At 55.3% G+C, this 21,331-nt stretch overlaps 2 protein-coding genes across 3 annotated transcripts in view; one reads left to right on the forward strand and one right to left on the reverse strand.

The window, feature by feature from the left end:
- The window catches only part of LOC134141158 (transmembrane protein 263-like), a 204,279-nt gene extending 198,442 nt beyond the window's left edge, over window positions 1-5,837 (forward strand). For both annotated transcript variants that reach the window (XM_062577160.1, XM_062577161.1), the window contains exon 3: window positions 884-5,837. In XM_062577160.1, coding sequence (XP_062433144.1) covers window positions 884-1,170 — 287 coding nt within the window. In that variant the 3' untranslated portion in view covers window positions 1,171-5,837. The remainder of the gene's footprint in view (window positions 1-883) is intronic.
- Window positions 5,838-8,882: 3,045 nt separating this feature from the next.
- CHST1 (carbohydrate sulfotransferase 1) lies at window positions 8,883-20,301 on the reverse strand. The gene is made up of 2 exons (XM_062577261.1): window positions 20,220-20,301; window positions 8,883-10,597 (listed from the first exon to the last, which is right to left on the reverse strand). Exon 2 carries the CDS (start codon window positions 10,551-10,553, stop codon window positions 9,294-9,296), a length of 1,260 nt encoding a protein of 419 aa, XP_062433245.1. The 5' UTR covers window positions 10,554-10,597; window positions 20,220-20,301; the 3' UTR covers window positions 8,883-9,293.
- Window positions 20,302-21,331: the final 1,030 nt, after the last annotated feature.

Below are 21,331 nucleotides of genomic sequence, written 5' to 3' on the forward strand. Positions count from 1 at the left end.
TCCTCTTTTGCTGCTTATGTGCAGTGTTGGTAGCTGATGCAAGGTGAGAGGATTGTGTGGAAGATGGCATCAGAGCTGTCAGGTTTGAGTCCCGTGAGTAGCAGTTGAGAGTTAGCCCTTTTCCAAGAACTGGCAAGTTGTGAATGTTATGTCTGCAGTGTTGTGGGCAGGTGTGATGGCAGCTTTGGTGGGTATATTATGCTGGCCGCGATCCAATTGGCACAGCTAAACCAACAGTGACATGGTGTATCAACTTAAGCACAGTAACACTATTAAGTATGTAGCTGAGATCTCTGGAGGGCTTGTACAATGCGAGGTAAAGTCCATGTCACTGTGTCTTTACTCTGGTTTACTGTCTGTGCTAGCTAAGTTACAGTTCCTGCAGATGGGTCTGTATTGTGCCTCAGTCACTCATTTGACATTAGTGCAGACCTACCTTGATACAGATGCTTCCAAGGACCTGTAGGCCAAGCTAACTTCAGCAGTTGCTATCTGCAGTTTGTGCCTTCTCTGCTGGTGTTAGTCTTCATGATTTACTGGCATTAGTCAACATACATGAGAGGAAAATTACATCTCTTGTTAGTGGGATTTGCTTCAAATTGCAGCACAGAGACTTGAGAGTTTGGAGAGGTAATTGAGCCGCCTTCTTCCTTTCTCTGTTATGTGGGCAGTTCTCTTCCTACTGTCTCTCCTCCCAAGTCCTCTCCTAGCAAGCAATATGCCTGGCATTGCCATAGTTCCTCCTTCAGGCACTAAAAGGTACTGAGGAAAGGTACTGCACATATTGGAGCATGTGCTGTGGTGGTGGAGAACCCCTCTGGGCTGGTACATTCTGTGGTCGTGAGAACTTCTGACTCTTTCTCCTTTCTTTCTTTCCCTGCAGATGCCACCAAAGACCATCCACAGCAGCAGGCTGGCGTGATCTGGAGAGTGACGGGTGGCTTGTTCAGTATCACCCGGGGAGCTGTGGGGGCCACGCTGGGAGGAGTTGCCTGGGTGGGCAGCAAGAGCCTGGAGCTCACCAAAACAGCTGTGACCAGTGTCCCTGCTGCTGGCGTTGGACTGGTGAAGGGCAGTGTCTCAGCAGTGACCGGTGGTGTTGGAGCTGTAGGCAGTGCAGTTGCCAGCAAAGTCCCTTTCACCGCAAAGAAGAAGGACAAAGCTGACTAATCCCCATCGCAGCTCCCTTCCGAAAGATCAACCTGTCCATACTCTCCCCCTCCGCAGCACCTCTTTGAATTGGAAGCAGCCACTTCAGGGAGGGTAAAGCACCCAAGCAGACTCCAGCTGCAGTCTGCTCAACACCGCCTGCCTGGCTCAAAGCTCACAGAGCCGCTGTTAATGCCTTTCACTCCCATCACCTTCTGAGAACCATCTCTACTCCAAGGATTTTAAAGGCGCAGTTGTCTCTGTCTTGCAGTTTCCTTCCTCCCTTTTTGCTCTTCAGAGCACAGAAGGGTGGGAGATGGTGCAAGGCTCCATCTGCTTGGAGGTGGTGAGGGATAAGGGAGGAGGGGGAAGAATTATGCCTGGCTTGAAGCGTGATCTGTATAGTTGAATTCAACTTCAGCTGGGGAGACAGCTCCTGAAGCACGCCCACCCTTGGCCCTGAGTGGTGTGTTTGGGGGTTTGCCTGGGGGAGAACTGTAGAAGAAAGTCCCGTTTATATATAGGAGAGATACTGTGAAGAGGGGGAAGCCTCCCTCCTGCCTTACACCTCTTACCTTTTCTTTGCTGGTCCCATCCTACAAGCTGCTCCCAGTCACTTACTCCCTGGCTGAATTTCACCCTTCAGAGAAGGAACACTCAAGTGCAGCAGAGCATCTCCTGGGATGATGCTACACAAGTGTATCGTATGTCCCAAACCATTGATCCCTCAGGCGTATTTCCTTGGTAAGGTGCAGGAGAATGAAATCTGCTGTATGTTCCCATTTGGGGGAATTGCTGACAGTGGTATCTGGCAGACCACTGTTACACTACAGCAGGAGGTAGTGGTGCTCCTCCAGTGAGAGGGCAGAGGGGCCCTCGCCACACAGAGACTAACTGCACCCTTGGGCTTTACCCCTTGAAGTCCTTGCAGTGTCCTCATCTGCAACAGGGGCGATTTAACTCCAGGCCACACTCTCACTCTGTAGATGTCTCTGGTAACCATGAGCAAGTGTGTTACCAAATGGCACCTAAATTCTGTTCCAGGGTGGCAGGGACGGGATGTGAGAGAATATTGCCCACCCTGTGACTTAGCACCTCTGGAGCAGTGGCCTGCTGGTGAGTGGCCTGAGCTGCCTTGGAGAATGTTTCCCTGAGGGGGCAAGTGTGCTCCAGTGGCAGCGAGCCTGGACCTGGCACCAGTCACTCCTTTTCCACTGCTCTAGGGGCTCCAGCCCAGCTCTTCTGAATGACCGTGTTGCACTAAATAGCCCACCCAAACTCTTAGTGCCGCAGAAACCCAAACACCTGCATTCATCTGGGAGTCGTATCCATCCTTGGACTGTCCCGTGATGCTCTAAGTGTCACGTGGCATCACACACATACACACACACACTCTCTCTCTCCAGGGTCTCCTGAAGTTCTTGGAATGAGGAAAGCCACAGGTTCCAACATTAACTCTGCCTTTCCTGGCTTTGGCAGGTTAGTAGCCTAGGTTGTTAGATGTTGGATGCGTAGGCAAGTGAAGCAGTGTTTGTGCTGTATTTTACAAATATGCATATGTATTAGCCTGTGTGTGTGTGTGTATCAGTGCACAGGCGTGTTTTCAGCCAGGTAGACAAAACTATGCGACTGCTGCAGAGGAGTTTATATAATCATCTTTGGCGCTTCCAGCATACAGTTTTTATGCAGGGACCTGGTAAAAGTAACAATCATGTTTTAGAGGGCATTTTTCCCCTATGTAGCCCAGCAGTGTAGTTTATTAAAACCAAAGGAATGTGAAAAATGTCCTTTCTCCCATCCTTGCTCTTTGTTTACTTTCTGCCCTATTTTTTGGACACTGAAGCCAACTTCCTTGGTTTTCATTTCCTGTTGGAGGTCATTTCACTTTCTGGCTGTTTTGTTATGCTTAGGACTTAAACATCAGGGAATATTTAAGTACAAAAAACCCAACCATTTTATGTTCTTGAACTTGTGAAGTGGTTTTGATTCTGACCTCTATTAAATCCACATTTTGGACCTGACTTAAATTGCCTGTGTCCCTGTGCTAGGCCCACTGGTGTTAGTCTCTCTCCATAACCATGCTGGGCAGTGGTCCTGCCGTTTGCAGTAGCAAGAAGTTTCTGATCTCCACATTGTGTTACTCTTGATAGCATGACAGTGGCTTAACCTACATCTTTGTTTCTGAAGAGGAAACAGCATTTGGCATGTGTGTGCATTTCCCCTCTTCATCTCTTTTGTTCTCTTGAAGGCCAAGTTGACCCAGATGTGCTGTATTTTTCTCTGAAGGCAGCAGCTTCACAGGAGGATCAGGCCTTGATGTGTGTCTGCACTTTGCTGGGATGTTCGTGGCAGTTAGCAAGGCCTGAAGAAGTCTCATCTGTTCTTCTTTTGTCCTGACCCCCCTGCAGAGCAGGAGGGCAGTTTGCACTGCACAGATCTCTGTTCACCACTCTCCCTGAGCGCATCTCATTTCTTATTCCAGATCATAGCTTGCTTCTCAATCCATCTCTAACCCCAAAGCTAAAAGCTGCCTGTGCATAACTAAGCAGTCAGAAAGCCTCTCAAGGAAGATGCAGTTTCCTACCAGTTGAGACAGAAGCAGTCTTCTTCATAACTGCCTGCGTAGACAGGAGGTATGTATGGGGCTTTCCTTTTCTAGCCATCCCTAGGCACACGATGGGAAGCTCATCATGCTTGTGGCTGACCAGTATCACACACAGGCTCTTGCTGCCATTTTGGCAGGGGGAGGAAAAGCTCTGGGCAATAAATCCTTCCCAGGCTGTTGTGCGCAGGCACTGTGTGTGCAGAGCAGGCGTGGCAAATGTGGTTAAGGCACATTAAGGAATGTCATATGGGTCTTAAGGTTCTGCGATAGTTTTCTTTCTACTCTTCCCTTCTCTCACAGTGTGTCCTTGTAATAAATGGACTAAAGCTCTTTGTTCTGGAACTGCCATGGCCTTGAGGGATGGCCCAGAGAAGAAAGGTGAGGGAAGCTCACATTCTACATCACTGTTCTTAGAGCCCAGCTAATGGAGAGCTCATGGATCATAAATGTTTTCGAGGAGGGCAGACTAGCAGGTAGGGATAGAGGATTAAATCTACTTGAGAACCATGGCCTCAGACTTATTAGGTATTTAATATATAAACATGCAGGACTCAAAGACTGCTGGGAGGTACATCTGTTTAAGAGTATTGGTAATCCAGGCGACCCCAGGCTGCTTTTCTGTGCGCTCTCCATGCCAGAGTAGAAGAAACACAGTATTCCCAGTCTAAGAACAAAGACACTTCTTCACAGCTCTGGTTGCAGTATGATAGGATCTAGATCAGATGGGGAAGCCGCTGGTACCTGACAGATGCCCCATCTTTCCTTCTCCCCCACTGCAGATACTTCAGCCAGGTCAGGATCCATCCTAACCACTGATGCAGTCCTTCTCCTATAGCCCCTTCTTGGTGAGAGGGCCAAAACCCAACATTTGGCAAAAATTGTACCAGATACCAGATAGGAGGGGGTAGGAGAAAGGTGCAAGGAGGAACTGAGGGTTTTGGGTGGTATGGAGGAGTGAAGAGGGCCAGTGCAAGGAAGATCATCAGTTGTCTGGTGATAGGAAGCAGGTGAGCTGAGACTGTTACAGGAGGAGGTGAGGGGACTGTGGCCGGGAGAAAGGGGAAAGAAAGAGTAGAGGAGCAAGAAAAGGAGGAGTGGGGAGGGGAAATTATTTCCTAGGACAGGCCCTGAGTTAGGGGATGAATGTGTTGGAATTTGTCCTAGGGAAGAATGGGGCGGGGGGGGGGGGAGTAGAAGAACATAGGGTTTGGTGTATGTTGTTCCGCTCCTGGCTTACATCCTGCTTCCACAGTAGTGACAAATACTAGATGTTTCTGAGTAGCTAGATCAGGTTGCCCAATAGGTGGTCCATGGGCCAGATCAGCTCCTGCTTATGCCTCACGCAGGTTTTTGCTGTGTGCTAGATTCTCTTCCTGTTGAGGGACTGGAATGTGGCCATCAAGCAGCTCTGGGCCCTGCCCCAGCTGGGGATCCCCATGCCCCAAGGCAGCTGAGAGGAGAAGCTACAGGCACTTCCTTTCCTCCCTTTTTCGTTTGCTCATCTCATTATTGTTTACTTGCTTTTCTTAGCTTTTTGTCCTGCTCCCAGATCCAGGTCTCTGAAGCTCTTACTGAGACCTTCATTATGGCTGGGAGGCAAAGTGAATGACTCTGCTCCCACAGCTCCCCTGGCTGTGCGAGAAGTGCGTGTCTTCCGCCCCTTTTTCCAGTTGTGTTTTATCTGTGGAGAAACCTAACCCACTTCTTTTCCTCTGGATTTCCTTGTTGGCTCTTGTTCTTCTGTGGGGGTCATTTCTGTGTCTCCATTGCAAAGTCATTCTTGTTAAAATGGAATAACGTGGAGATGGATGAGGAGAGCCACAGAGCTGCTGGGACAGGATATCAGGGCCCGTCCCTGCTTCTGCGTGAGCCTAAGAGCCCTTTGGAAACCCTAAACTGTCACTGTGGCCACGGAGTCCCGTGCACGGTGCTGGGCTCCAGAGAACACTTTTGTTCTTTATCATTTCATTGTCTGTAATTGGTTTCTTACTGAATCTGTTTGCTTGGTTTGTTTTGCAGTGTGTTTCTGGGAATATTCTGCATCTCTGTATTTTAATTACAGTAAAATTTGAGGATAAAAACCTTTGTTATGCTCATTCTTGTTTCCAGTGGGGGAAAATGAGCAGAGGAAATGCAGTTGAACGAAGATGTTAGAGATTCCATGGGAAATCAGATCTCTCCCCTAAGGGCTCTGAATGAGGCACCAAGCAGGGCTGAATCTCAGTCCCTGCTTAAACTAGGACATGGCTTTCAACCGTGATTTGAAAGCCATTTTGTTGCGAGTGCATTTACTGATTGAAATGGTAAGAACATTTTGGATCAGACTTTTAAACTCAATTCCTTGCTTTGTTTTAAAGACTAGTACATGTGAGGTATTTGGGGCCAGAGGAAGGCTGGTCTAGACCCCCAAAGCAGGATGACAGCATCTGAAGATAGGAAATTTTGGCTTCACAGCTGCTGGCTTTTCATGCAGGTTTGCGTTTGCAAGGATGACGGCCACTTTTCCCAGCTCAGGAAGCTAAGAAAAGCCCACCGCCCTCACACTCACTAACTCCCCGAGGCCTTTTCTGCAGGTGCTGCTCCTTGCCTCGTGGGAGAGCTGCCCATGCTCCTGGGAACCAGCTAATCAGGCAGCCAGCAGGTCAACCTTTCAGTTAATCAGCGAGACAACGCTGGTGGTGAATGGCAGGAATACCGTTTCAGCCGGGCTGCGTGCCCGGGCTGGAGGTGGCGAGTGAGGAGCTGCTCAGAACCGGCGACAGCCCCCCTGTGCCCCCGGCCTGCCCCAGCGCTGCGGGGCGCGGAGTGCGGCGGCCTGGCAGGGAGGCTTGTGCCTGCGCCCCTTCTACTGGGGTAAGGCCAGGAGCCAACAGCTCAGCGTTTGTTAAGTGCTGACAAAAGGATTAATTTAGTAACTAATAATGGGGCAATCAAGCCATTTATTTGGTTGGCATTTTACTGCCAGCTGCTTCGTAAGAGTAACATGCAGCACGCTGATGCGGCTAGCTCTGAACACCTCCGTCGCTCACTGCATGGTGGGCAGCCCGGCCGGCCCCACGCGTTGTGCAAGAGCTCGTCGGAGGCTGCACGGCCCCACTCGCCTCCGTCCTCTCCAGGAGAGGCAGCCCAGGGGCCGCAGGGCTCAGCTGCAGCCCTCTTGGGGGCCAGGTTAGCAGGAGCAGGTTGGTGGAGGAGGAGGCAGCGGGGAAGGTGCTTGCTGCCGTATCTCTGAGTAGCATGAGAGCAAACGCTGCCGCACCTGGCCCGTGAAGACGGCTGCGGTGGCCAGGCTCTCGGGGAGCAGACGAGGGCAGCGCCCAGGCTGGTGCACCTGCATGCTGGCTCTCCAGCAGACAGCACAGCCGATTTAGCAGGCGTTACTCCCCACGCACCCACCAACCCCAAGGAGGGGCCATCAAACCTGCTGCCTTTGCTGACCTCTTCCACCACCTTGCCCAGCCAGAGCAGGTTTACCAAGTTAAGCTAGTTTGCAAACTGCCATTAACAAGCTGAAGTGCAGCAGCAGCAGCACCTGCCCCTCCGAAGGTTTTATGAGGGGGAAACAGCTGCTGGAGTGTTGCCTGCAGCTACAGCCTCCCCTGCTTCACAAGGTGCTGTGTGTGCCAGCTGCTTGCACCCACTCCTGTGTGTTACCACAAGGTCCCAGACCCCTCCCAAACAGGATCTTGGGCTGGCAGCCAGTGGGCAGTGGCCCTGGGAAGAAGCTTTCAGTGACGAAACCTGCTCTAGGTAGGCGGTTCAGATGCTCCACTGAATGAGAGTGGGTCCGTGCTACCCCAGGGACTGCTGAGGGCTGGGGTGGTATGTCTGGCCTCCCCAGGGCTTTCTCTGGGTCCTCACCCTGTCTGCCTCTGGGGCAACAGAGCTATAAAATCACTGGGCAGCCACTGCCTTTCTGTGGGGTGCACTCCAGGGGCTGGGCTATTTGGAGGGCTTTGTACGTGTCCTGTTGGGCTAGAGAAGCTGGCCAGCTGTTTCAGCAGGTAGGGAGCAAAAGGAGATGGATGAAACTTTGTGCCTGGCCCTCTATCCTCTGCTGAGATGCTGTATTGCTTTGCCTCTCCATGCTTCCCATTCCTGCATGTTGCCTTGTTCTGCTTGCAGTCATAGAATTGTAGAACGGTAAGGTTGGAAGGGACCTCTGGAGATCATCTAGTCCAACCCTCAGCGTAGCCCATACAGGGATCGAACCCGTGACCTTGGCGTTAGCAGCACCATGCTCTAACCAAGCTGAACCCCCATGAGGCAGGGGCCAGCTCCTGCTCTCTGCACGTGCAAGCTGCCTGGCACCCAAGGGCCCTGCCTGGCTGGGAGCAGGAAGCTGGCAAAGTGCAACAAATGCATTTGCAGTATCATCTTTTTTTATTGTTTTTATTTTGGCAGTTTTATGACCTGAACTTGAGCACTGTTCTCTGGTCTCGTAGGACAGAGCCACGCTAATGCTTGTGTCAACAGTGTCAGACTTAAGGCTAGCAGAAGCAATGACCGGGGCGGGCTGATGCGCCTGGGCTCGTGATGCTCATGGCGTAGCGCTCTGCTGCCAAGCATTTCAGCGAGCCCCCTGCCACTGCACAAGCCAGCAAGCTCTCAGCTCTGTAAATAACCACAGGTTCTCACTTTTGGCTTAACTACCTGCATTTTTACACACTTCAGATTCAAACATGCACGTGCCAAAAGGGTTGTGCTAGCTCTCCCCACCAGCTTTGCTCTGTACTGCTCCTGCACGCTGTAGGAGACAGTATATCTGGAAAGACTGATTTTTGCCTGTTAGTGCATTCACTGCAGCTGTAATTACTGAGGTGTTTTAGTTGAATTTCACCCCCCAGGTCAGTTTTATTGCACTCTTTTATTTACAGAAAACACAGAAATAAAGCATTAAATGTGTTGGGTTTTTACCAAACTACCCAATCACTTTTTGTCTTTTTTTTTTTTTTTTTTTGGCACAAACAAATATCACAGGTGTTACCAAACAACCAGGTATCAGCAACTGACCAACTGCTCAGCCCAATAACAAGACTTAAACAAACAGACATATCGAACTGAGATTGAAAACAAGGAGGCTGTTCCACATTCAGCTACCAGCATAACTTGCTCATCAGGGGGCAAGGGGACTTATTTGGAGGGGACAACATCATTCATAAATTATATTTATATTTACCTCTTACATTGTAAAAGTAAACAGTGCAAAAGTACAGTACCCCAGGTACCCTTTCGGTTTGCAAAGCTTGACGGCTGTCTTTTACATTTTGTGTGTGTTCTGTAAACATTGTTACCCATCCACAGTTCTAGCTCTTGCTTGGAGAGACCCGGTTCCTCTTGCGTCCGAAACATGTTGTGAGAGGTGGCAACCACTTCCCCTGGACTCTATTCAGAGATTCCCACTCATGATTTAGTGCAAATTTTGGAGAGAAAAAAACGAAAGAGAGAAGGGAGGGGGGGACAAATCAAAAGAAATAAAATAAGGCAACAGTTAGAAACAGTCTGTATCAAAAATAGGGCCTGCCACCCCAGGGCTGCGTTACGAGAAGGGCAGGAAGTCTCTCTCTTCCACCAGGCTGATGGAAAGGTTTTTCAGCTCCTCCTCGGAGCTGGCCGTTTTGTAGCCGAGCTGTGCCAGCACCTGCTGGCAGGCGCGCTGGGTGAATGCCACAATCTCGTAGGACAGCCGGAAACGCCACTTCTCTGCCGTTGCCGCCGAGTTTCGCACCGTCCCGTACTTGTGTTTGGACGAGGACCTGTCTCCTCGGGTGTTGTTCTGTATCCAGCGCTCGACATTGCTGTCCATGGGGATGCCCAGGAAATCGTAAATCTCCTCAGTCTTTTTCATGGGGTTCCTGGCCAGGTCTTCATACCTCACCAGCATGTATTTGCCTTTGAGCCATGACGGCCGGTTCAGGCCAGTGGAAACGGAGTTCCAGAAGTCCTCGCACACCGTGGTGAGCTGGGTCACGTCCAGGTTGTACGGCTTCCTGCCAGTGCCATCCCAGATCCTCCAGAGCCGGTAGGTGTCCCGGAAAGTCTCGCTTCGGGATGCCAGGATCCCCCGGGGGTCCCTCACCAGCTGGATGACCTTCAAGTTCAGCCGCGGGTCCTCCACCAGGGCCCGGAGGTCGCTGACCTCAGGCACCCGCACGGTTTTGATGGCCACGTGCCCATGCTCTCTGCAGGACTCGGTGGCCAGTGTCAGGTTCAAGGTACCACATTTCTTCACGCAGTCTCCTTCCTCCAGGTGGAGATCAATGGCTCCCAGGGACTCACAGACGGGCGGCGAGCACAGCGCTTTGCTGGCTCCTCTGCGGAAGAGCCGGTCGGTCGTGTGGTTGATGGGCTGGGGTTTGATGTAGTTCTCCAGGAAGTAGAGGTCGCAGTCGTACAAGCTCCTCAGCAAGTCTCGACTGGCCCCCAGCATGACCCGCCTGTCTGTAGTACTCTTGCTCTGAGTCAGCTTTGGGATCAGCGTGTACTGGACATGGTAGAGGGGCTCGAATAAATAGAAGACATCAAAGTGCTGGTTGAACAGCTGTCCGACAAATGAGGAGCCACTGCGGGTGGTGGCAAGGATGAGGACGTGCGTCTTCCTGGAGAGGTTATACGCAAAAGTGGGGCTCTCATCACATAGCCTGTCAGCTGCATCAGCGTCCTGGCTCAGGCTGCAGTTCATGGGGTTGGGGATGGGGCAGCTGTGAAAAGACTTGGCAGTGAAGGTCCGGATTGCCGTGTACTGGATCGCAATGGATGCCAAGGCTAGTAGGAGGACAGCCTTCCAGGAACATTGCATGGCTGGTCACCTTCATAGGGCTTCTTCACAAGTCGTCTTGGTGTCTGCAACCCAACAGAGAAGTCACGGGTTGAGTGAGGAACTTCAGGGAGGACTCAAGTTATTCCTAACACTAAGCGCACCAGCAAATGCCCTCCCATGCTGGATGCCTATCGGTCATCGTTGTGTGGGTCCCTGTCATGAACTGCATAGCCCTATTTCAGCAGAAAGGGGGAACAGCAACAAGATGGCCAAACTGAAGGCACGTTTCCAGCCATCACATCAGTCCCAGGGACTGCTTCCTTCTAGGCTGGGGGCATATGGAGGTCATATGCCACACAGGTCACCCCATGCCCTGTGGCCCTGGCAGTAGGGGTTTAGAGCCCAATGGTCACTGTGCATGTGCCTCCATCCAGCTGCTGAGTAAACTCCTCCTCAGCTGCCCTGTGAGCCATTTGTCACCCCAACAATCAGTGTCTTTTATACCCAGTCCAGGAGCCGTGGGAAGACAAGAGCAGGGGATCCTGCCAACACTGCCTGGAGAGGCTCCTCCATCATTTCTGGCCAGCTGGCAGTATGAGGCACGGCCTGCCTGGGCCAAGGACTGCTTGCCCAGGGGGAGAGGGGTGATGACTGTCCTGGAGCTGCAAACGTCTCTGCTAAGGAGTCCATGGGCCAGGCCAGCTCAGTAAATGAGCTTCCAGGGACATGGACAGGCCTGAGCTCTGGAGCTGGAGCCAGAGATGCATCCCAGTCACCAGCCCCAAGTGCCCTGAGCGCTGACCTGGGTGGTGTGGCTGGGCATGGCTCAAGTGCAGGTGCTTGTGCCCCACAGCTGAACATGTTGGGGAAAGCACAGGGCGAAGGCAATACTATAAAGAAAGAGGGAGGTATCAGAAACTACATCTCCTCTGCCCTCTGTCAGCAACAGCGGTTTCCCAGTGCCTCCTCTGGTACAAAGTGTTGGCCTTGTGTTCCTCGGCTCCAAAAAAGGCATGACCAAGAAGAGAGGCATCAGGAACAGGAGGAGATCTTATTTTCTTAGGTCAAAGTCTCTCATCTATGGGAAATAAAATCCTGTAACACTTATGTATTCCACAAACTGGCATTTGGGCCTGGATGGGAGGACTCTTAACTTATTTCAAAATCCTCAGCAAGGATGTCACTCCATGTTGCTGATGAGCCTCCTCCTCTGCTACCTGTGGATTTGCGCTGGGGGGGTTTGTCTGTTCACAGAAGCAGCAGTCCAGCCTCACAAGGGCCACAATGTGCATAGAGGGGAGCAGCCAAATACCAGTATTCAGTGAAGGAGATCCCAGTCACGGCCTTGGATAACTGGAAAATGCAAGGAGCAGCAGCCAGACTTCCTTGTGCAGCCAGACTGGAGAAGCTCTCCGCAGGACTGCGAGGCTGTGACAGCTCGAAGGCTGCACTGCATGTTCCTCAGTGACCTTGTCTGTGGCTACCAGGTAATGCCACAAACTTTTGGCTGGGAGATGCTGCCAAGGAGGAGTAGGCAAAGCACAGGAGGATGAGAGTTTGCCTAGAGAAAGAGCATCAGTGTTTGGGGAGGAAAGCTGGGGGGGGGCAGCTCCAGGTTTCCAGGAGCCTGGAGACCAGAGACAGAGATGGGCACAGGCAGGGGCAAGGATGTAGCGCGGCAGGCTAACTAGCGATGCTAACCCCTGCCCTGCTACGCCGGTGCACAGGCAGGGGAGAGCGAATCCGAGCAAGGTGCTCAGACGGGGCATTCTCAGACAGGGAGGGCAGAAGCACCTCTGCCGAGCTGGGGGAGCGCTGGCACTGCTCGGCGTGTGCGTGCTAACCGTGGTAGCCCTTGGAGCTTTAGAAGGCCCCTGCAGAGCTCTAACTCACAGAAGCTGCTCAAGGCAGGGTTTCTGCCTCGCCACTGGGTTGGACTGCAGCGGGGCCCTGCAGTGCGCGGCCTCCCCACGAAAGCTGCAATGGGGCCGAGCCCCACCGTGCGAGGCCGCAGAGCTGGCTTGTGTGCCCGCAGGGGTCCTGGCGGCGCCCGGGGAAGCGAGGCAGTGTGGAGCAGCATGCGCATGTGTCGGGGGGAGGGGAAGAAGGGTCGTGCACTGGGCTGTGTGGCTCTCCTGTTGCTGCAAGTCATCATGTTCATTAGGTACCTTGAGGACCTGTGTGTTGTCACCTCTGTCCCCAGCTCATCTCTATCACCTTGGTGGTGTATCTCCACCACCCTTTCACTAACCAGATAATCTTTGCAGACTCTTTCCTGCCTCTCAAAAGCATGCGGCTTTACATCCACATGTAGTTGCTTCCCCAAGGCCCAGCAGCGCTGGGGGAAGGAGGAAAGAGATCTCCCCAGCCCAGAAATCTCAAACAAGCCCAAACCTCTGTGCAGGGAGGAAATCCCAAGACTACCAATGGTTTTTGGCCTCCACTTTCTCTTGCACATTTTTTTCTTTTCCCCCCAATGTGGTATTTTCTCCATGCATGTGCTTCTCTGGGATCAGCTGCCTGCCCTCTGCAGCCAAAACCATGGGAACAGACCCAAGTATCTCTGCTCCTGGCCCAGCAGAGCCTTTCCTTCCCATAGGATCCTCACCACAGTTGCTTCCTCTTCCTCACACCTCTTGCTTGCTGCATGTCCCCAGGAAAAGCTCCAAGCCCTCCTCCAGCTAACAGTGAGCTCCAAGGTGCCTGCTCGCCCCCTCCAGCATGCTGGCTACTCTAGGGTGATGGAGGGCAGCAGAGTGGGATTGACAGAGCTGTCACTGAGCAGAGGGAGGCACATGGGCTGGATGGTTTCAGTGTGCAGGGCTTGTTCGTACCCAGAGCTTTGAGGGCTTTAGGATATTGAAATTTCTGGCAGGCCTAGCAAAGCACAGAGTTCCTGGTGCTTTATCCCCAGAGAGGCTATAGCAGCTGGCAGTGTGACATACCCATCTCCTCAATGTGCCCAACTCTTGGGAGAGATCTTCTCACTTAGAGCAACACCAGGAGCAAGGAGGGCTGCTCTGGCCTGCAGGTGAGTTGAAAAGCTCCTTTCTTTTTGCATTATTTACCAGTTGCTCCCAGCACCTCCTCTGGAGCACAGGCACATCCTGGATCTGGCTTTGTGAGCTACCAGGATCCAGAGACCTCTCCTTGGGAGTTTCTTCACCCTGTGATTCAGACCAGGAGCCAGACTGGGGGACTCAGACTCTGAAGGCATCCCTCCTGCCAGCTAGGACAGTATTTGCACACAGAGACACCCTTCACTTGGACTTAAAAGGGAGGGGAAAAAAAAATCACATGGTGGGCTGTAGCAGGCAGCCCGTTGGGCCTGGCAAAAGGATTTGGGGACTACAAGCAGGCTGAGGAGCACCACTCACCCTCCTCCCTGTTTTGGGGAGAGGATGAGGCCATGCATGTCCCATAGCCTGATCTGTCTTCCCCACTTGCCCATGCAAAGTCAGGGTGCAGACACAGTGCTGGCACAGTCAGACATGTGCTTTGCCTTGTCCACACAGAGCCAATGCCAGGCAAAACTAGTTTTGATCAGGTGTCTTTAATCAATTTTTAACCTGTACCAATGCTTCACTTTCTCCTGGGCTGCTGCCTGCCAGCAAAGGGGTACTTCAGACATCTGACTACTGCTGCTCCTAATCCTGTCTGGGATTACCCATGTCGCAGAAGGGAGACCCTGGCCCCAGGGTCCACATAGGATATTACATCCCTTGGAAAAAGTGCCAGCTTGACAGGTCCATGAACAGAGTTTGTTCATGGAACAGCATTTGTTTGCTTGTTCTTCCAGGTCTTTTAAGTCTTCCCATCTCTTCCCTGCACTCACTGGCCTGCTGTTCAGCCCCCAAAGCTCACTGTTCACAGGCACAGGATAGGACTGGAGGGTCCCTGCTGGCACCTCTTTGCTCCTGGCCCAAGAGGCTCCAAATTGAGCTATCTTCGAAGTGGAAGTTGCAAACTGGGAACTCTTTCCTGCTCTCTAGTGATGGCCAGCCAAACTACACCTTTCAGGCAAGTTCTCAGCTTTTATTCCTTGCTGTGCTGCTGATGGACATGGAAGAAGACATGACGCTGATGGTCCAGGGATGTGGCAGATACCCACTGCTGGTTGCTCTACAAAAGGTGGCCAGAGACTGCATGCCTCCTTGATCCCAGCTTTGCCAGATTTCTGGCTGCAAGTGTTTTCAGGTTCTCCACCTAACCCACAGCCTCTCCTCTTTGCAATACATCAAACTGTGCAAGGGGAGAAGTAGAAATTTGATTCACCTCCCTAGGAGAGCAAGTTCAAAACTACAGCCTTATTTCAGCCTTGGCTGCCTGTCATCACCACTTGCACGTGCCCTGCCTGTCTTGCTGTGCTGCAGACAGAGAGGGGCCAGCTTTTGGGAGAATCACAGAATCAGTAAGGTTGGAAGGGACCTCTGGAGATCATCTAGTCCAACCCCCCTGCTCAAGCAGGGTCACCTAGAGCCTGTTAGACAGGGTTGCATCCAGGCAGGCCTTGATTATCTCCAGAGAAGGAGACTCCACAACCTCTCTGGGCAACCTGTTCCAGTGCTCTGTCACTCTCACAGTGAAGAAATTCCTCCTCATATTCAGGTGGAACTTCCTGTGAAAGAAGGGTTCCCTCCTTGCTGTCTCATCTGTGACTCTTAAAGGTGATGGGAAACTCCTTTTGGCTGCAAGCTGGTTCTCCTGCTTTCTCCCATCACTGCCTATGTCACTGGAAATGCAGTTGTGCTCAGCATGGCTCTTACCAGTCCATGACACAGGGTGGCTTGTAGCCTGGGTGCTCTCAGGACAGCTTTCACCACCTGCACTCCTGAGGCTCCTCATCTGGCCAAGATGGGAATTGTTAGACCCTCTCCTTGCCCATGGACCCACCTCTGTCCTGGGAAGTGCTGCCTCCCTTCACATGCACCCAGCCTGACCACAGCAAACTGTGAGGACCAGGGTGGCCCTGGGAAGTGGTTTGTGCTGAGACAGGCTTGTGCTGATCAGCTGGAAGGGCTGGGAACAGGCTGCTCCCTGAGCAGGCGGGCAGAGCCATGGCTGTACCCTCTCCTTCCCTGAGGCACTGCTGTTTGAGCCAGCGCAAGCTTGTGGGCACCAGGGAACTGCTGGCAAGACTTAATATCACTTCCACTCATGCTCTCCATGGTTTCTCTTTTGGAGAGATGCAGTGCCTGCAGCCAAGCAGGTAAAACACCTGAAAAGGAGGAGGTGTATATGGATCCACATGACTCAGATCAGGCTTGCTGAACTGTGTGTTTGCAGTGAACTTACTTGAGGAGGAGGTTTCCCATGCATGTACAGCAGGGACACAGCTTACTTTCCCATCCCTGCCCTGGGAGACCTTCCTCTTAAACTGGCATATTCCTATTCAGGCATCGATACCAGGGGCCAGCTTTCCAGACCAGCAGCTGGAACATGGGCTGTGTCCAGGTGAGGCTGTAGCCTGTGTTTAAAAGTCCCACGCAAGGCATTTGCTTGTTCAGCCACACAGTCCGATACTGTGGCTTCTGTGACCATGGGAGTCATCTCAAAGGCTGGTCTCACAGGTGCCTCCACACTACAGGGTGTTTCAAGCCAAAATCTCCCTCTGCTCTATCTCCAGCTCAGCTCCACCAAAGATGATGACTCAATGCAGCCAAAGGACTGAAGCTGAGTCCAATAGTTCTCCTCCAAGGTAATGGGGCTACAACTGGGAGAGCTGGTGGAGGCGGAGGGGAAACGTAACTCCTACCCTCCAGCTCATGATGCTGCTAGGGGCTGGTGAGCGTTAGGACAGAGAGTGTGGGACAAGAGATATTGGGGAGGGGAGAATGTTTGCAACTTTGAACGCGCCTGCTGTCCACGCTGCGAGCATGGGGTCCCTGTGCCCAGGGCCACAGCACGCACAGGTCTGCCCGACTGCGTGCTGGGCTGGGGGCTTGCCCTGCCGTCCCTGCATTGGGCGGCCCTCGCCGCTCCAGGGTCCCTCCTGTCAGCTGCACAGTGCTGTGATAGCAACGCCAGCTTGCGAGTGCTGTAGGCACACAACCTGCCCGCACACAGGGACTTGTCTGTCACACAGCCAAGCACCCTTCCCTATCGCAGGGCATAATGCACAAATACTGTGTGCACAGGTTGGAGCCTGTGCAAGCACAGAGCGAGCACAGAGCTCCTTTTGTACTGCCCAGAGGCCCTCGGTGCTGCCCCAAGCCCCTCTGGTCACAGCATGCTGGACTGCGCTCCCTGCCTCTCCCACAGCCCTGTCTGGCTGTCTGCAATCGCATGGGGAGCAGGCTGTCCGCAGGGGATGCACAACATCCAGCAACCGGCTCGGAGCATTGCAGGAGGCTGGCCTGCGCCTGCCACGGGGGCGGGAGCGTCGTCTGAGAAGGAAGGTGCCGGGCCTCCCCTGCCCAGCCTCCCATGGCCTTGGGGAGGGATGGGGGGCAGGACAGGGCAGGATGGCAATTCAGCCTCCCCCACCACACACACAAGCCAGCAGCGGGTGCATGATCACCTGCCCTCCTCCTTCTCCCCCAAGTTGAGTCTCTGCGCTGCTCTGGGGAGGACGAGCAGGCAAGAAGCCAGCAAGCCAGCCCAGGAGCACCGGGGAGATTGGAGGCAATGAATTAAGCTCAACGGCATCCGTGAGTCACCCGCAAGGAGAGCGGTGAACGTGGCCGGCCAGCCGCCGCGGAGATGCTGAGCGGAGGACTCTCACCTTAGGGACCGACTTCCCGCATTTGATGGGAACGACCTGCTTTTATTTTTTTTTAAGCTGCAAAACAGGAGTGCAGCGGTTGAGGCTGCAACCACAGCTGAGCTCAGGCGCGAGGCAGGTTGGACGTGGCCAGGCTGGCTCGGGGCGAGCGGCAGGGAGCAGGGCGCCGCGCCGGGCAGAGCCCCCAGCTGCTCCCGCCGGGTCCCCGCCAGGCTCCCCAGCACCGCCGGCGGCGGAGAGCTGCCGCCCTGCCTCCCTCGCGGGTTGGGAGGGTTTTTCCTCCCTCGTCTCCTGGCTCAGGGGGTTACGTGGCATCGCCAGGCGGCTCCTCGGCGGAGGGGGCCACGCGTGGGCCCCCCTGCCACCAGGGCCGCCCTAGGGAGGGAACCGCGCGCTGACCGCCGCTGCCCCGCGGGCGCTTCCGAGGCTCTCTCAAAGGATGGTCGAAACACGCTGCCTTCCAGGCCGCCCTCCGTCCGCCCCGGCTCGCCGCCCTCGCGGCACGGCCGGGCCGCTTGGGCTCGCCCCCGGCCCCCTCGCCGCCGTGGGAAGGGTGTGGGGGGGTTCAGCTGGGGAGAAGGCAGAAGCTCGAGGGTTCGAGGCGAGGCCGGTGGCGGCCCGACCGGGCTGAGCGCGGCCGAGCCCCGCGCGCTCCCGCCGGCCGCCCTGCGCCAGCCCTGCCCTCGCCCGGCTGCGGGCAGCCCCTAGCCCTAAAACCCACCGCAGCCAAGGCGGCCCGTTTCCGTGGAAACCACGCAGTGACTCAGGACTCGGCGACCCGCTCGAAACCCGGCTGCGAGCCGCAGGCACCCGGGGAGGTTTCGGGGGTGCTGGAGGGAGCGGGACGCCGTGCCCGGGGGGCTCGCGCGGGGGTGCCGAGGGACGGGAGCCCAGACCGCCCTGCCGCCGCCGCGGCACGCGGAGCCGGGGACCGGCCCCAGGGCGGCTTCGCGGCGGGCAGCCCCCTCGCCCACCTCGGGCCGGGTCGGAGGAGAGCCGCTGTGTGCCCGCGGCTGCTCCTCCCCACGGCGCAGCGCGGCGCCTCCCTGCCGCATGGCTCGGCCAGCCAGGCTCGCGCATCCCCACGCGCTCCCCGACACGGAAATTAAGTTGCGGGATTGCAAAACCACCCTCTGCCAGGGACCCTCCCGCACAGGCCCCGCTGCTTCCCAGCACCTGCCAGCCAGGGAGAGACCTCATCTCCTAAAGGGTGTCGCGGCCACCGAGACGCCGACGGGGATTTACAGCAAGCATGCCGCTCGGTGGCAGCGGCTCGGTCGGGTTCGTGCCTGCGGAGCCGTACGGCCACGCCACGGCCTACCCACCCCCGAGGCAGGGGCAGGCAGCACCCTGCGGCTCCCTGAGGGGGAAGGTGACCGTGGAGAAAGCCAGTGTTAGAAGAGCAGCAAGGAAGGCGGTACCTGACCCGAGCCGTGCAAGGGCTCTGGGAACAGGGGTGGTCTCTGCCCCACACCTCCGCACGCAGGAAGGCCCACAAACACGAGATCCTGGCAGGGGTGGGCCTCCTCTTTAGCCACATAGCAATAGGGCTGCCCTAGGGTAATAGGTTCAAATCGCAGCAGGGGACACATGCCCACCACCTTCCCCAGGTGAGCACCTCGTTGTATACTTGAACGGAGGTGCTTCATGAAGTGTGACCATAAAGACCCAGATCTGGTCTGCTCCCCGTGCACATCCCCTCCCACAGCACTTTTCTGAAGGTAACGCATTGGACAGCAGTCCTCAAACTGCTCCTAACCTGTCCCCAGTCCCCGACCTCTGTCCATCCCCTGCCTGTGTTTTGGTGGGATTGCAGGATCCTTTGCAATGAATGATGCAACTGGACGATTGCTGCCCACTTTGGCCAGCACTTAAAGCATCACAGGGGCTTCAGCGGGGCTTTTGTTTATTTCCTGCTGGCACTCAGCAGACACATTTTGAGTTCATTAATCACTGGCAACTAATGCCAACCCCAGCCAGTCGCAGAGTTTTCTTATCGCAGCATCCACCTGTGTCTGTTTATCCCTCATCTGCTGAACTGCATCTGCCTTTCAGGATGTGACTGCCTGGATAAGCCCGATGATACAATTTCTTGTGATTTCCATCTTCCTCTGAGCCATCCACCAGTCTGTTTGTGCATTCTCACTCCCTCATGAAGAGCTCCCCTGGCAGGAGCTGGAAGGCTCTTTTTTGATGAACATGCTCATCCACCACCTCAAAACACCCTCTTTACAATGTACTGCATATACAGCTGTGTCAGGAGCTCAAGCCTTCAACCACTCAGCTTTCTGGTAGGGATGCTCCATACTATAGCATGCTTCAACTTGCTCTAAGAGGTCTTCTCACCCCTTCTAATAATGCCTGCCTACATCCTCATGGCAGGTTTATCAGACTGCTGTGAGGTCTGACAGCAAATGCCCTGGTATATGATCTAGCTCACCCAGCTCACACCCAGCCTTGTAAGAGGGCAGGGCATCTGGCCTCCCTTATGCCATTTGAGACTTACTCAGTTGTTCCAGGCAGCAAGGATCCTGCATGAAATAGCACAAGTTTCCTTGCGGCTCATTTCTACCACCAAGTCTTTGATGACAGATTTGCTATTCTCCTCGGCTGCACAAAGCAACCCGAAACTTGAATTTTCAGCGAGTTCACAGCCTGGAACAGGGATCCTGTCCAGCGCACAGTCCATCCAGCGTGGAATGTGGAAACGGCAGGAAAAAAAAAATCTCCTCCATTCTAAGCATTGCTCCACGGGATTTTTCACCCACCCCTCCTGCCCCCCGGAAAGTTTGTGGCACAGAAGGGGTTGTGAGGGGAGCAGAGCAAGCAGGCGGAGGCCCCGGGGTCCGCGCCGCCCAGGGCCCCGGCGCCCGCACTGCTGCGGACGGCGCGGGCAGCTCTCCAGCCCCGCCGCGCCGCGCTGCGCCGCCCGCCCCCCGCGCCCGCGGACCGCGGACCGCCCGCCGCCGCGCAACCCTTACCTGCCGGAGCCCGGGACCCGGGGCCCCCGCGGGACTCCCCGGCGCGGCACCGGCGGCCGTCAGCGGTCAGCGCCGCGGGGGCTCCGGGCGGCAGCCGCGGGGTCCTGCCCGGCCCGGCCCGGCCCGGCCAGCGCGGAGCCGCCGCGCCGGGCGCGGGGCCGCCTCTCCACGCCGCGCCGCTCCGCGCCGGCGGCCAGCGGCGGGGACGGCGGCGGAGGCGAGGCGAGGCGAGGCGAGGGGAGGGGGCCGCGCCCGCTCTCCCCTCCCTCCGTCCCGCCCCCCGCGCCGCGCAGCGCCCGCTCCGCTCCGCGCCCCCCGCCCCGTCCCGCCCCGCCCCGCTCCGCGCTGCCCCGCGGCGCTGCCCGCCCGCGCGTCCCGCGGCGCAGCCTCCGCGGAGGGGCTTCCCGGCCGCTGCTAGCCGCGAGCTCTCAGTTACTCATCTTCCCCTCCGCCGGCTGGAGGGGATTCAACCCGGCGGGAGGGGGGAGCACCCCCGTGGGGTGGGGCGCCCCGAGACCTGCCCCCAGGTGGGAGCGTGCGGGGGGCGCACGGCTCCCGCTGGGACGTGGCGGAGTTGTCCTGCTCTGGGGGTGCCTAGTGGGGCGCGGGGCTCGCCCCCCGCCCCGAGCCTCCGTGCTAGGGTGCACCCTGCCCCTCCCCGAGCCCAGCCAGATTTCGGTGGTGATGGTGGCACGTATTTGTTTTCAAGTGGCCTTCGCTCATCGGAAAATACACTGTCACGGGGCTGAGTTCTCCAACTCCGGGAATCCTCCCAGCTCTGCCACAGCCAGGGTTCACCACCGCCAGAAGAGACCAAAAACATAACTGACAGCGCAATAGCAATTGCAAACCAGACGAGAAGGTGCCACCCTGACTGCCTGGGAAGGTAGAATGAGACACAGGAAATGAAACGCAGGAGAGCGGCGGCGCTGGGGAGGCTGCTCCAGTCTGACCGTCAGGTTCTGCGTAGTTTCTGGTTCTGCCCGACCCCACTAAAACAGGTCGGGCGTTTACTTTTGGCAACTTTGAATGCTTCTCTTTTGTCAGGCATTTGCAAACTGAGCTGCATTTTTAGCACACTGCCCGCACCTCTTCTGAAATGGCAGCTTCCA

This window comes from Rhea pennata, chromosome 5, assembly GCF_028389875.1.
Source record: "Rhea pennata isolate bPtePen1 chromosome 5, bPtePen1.pri, whole genome shotgun sequence".
Classification (NCBI taxonomy): Eukaryota; Metazoa; Chordata; class Aves; order Rheiformes; family Rheidae; genus Rhea; species Rhea pennata.

What these genes read in the sequence shown, in the direction of transcription:
- CHST1 (XM_062577261.1), bottom strand. Translation starts at nt 10,553, where the DNA reads ATGCAATGTTCCTGGAAGGCTGTCCTCCTACTAGCCTTGGCATCCATT.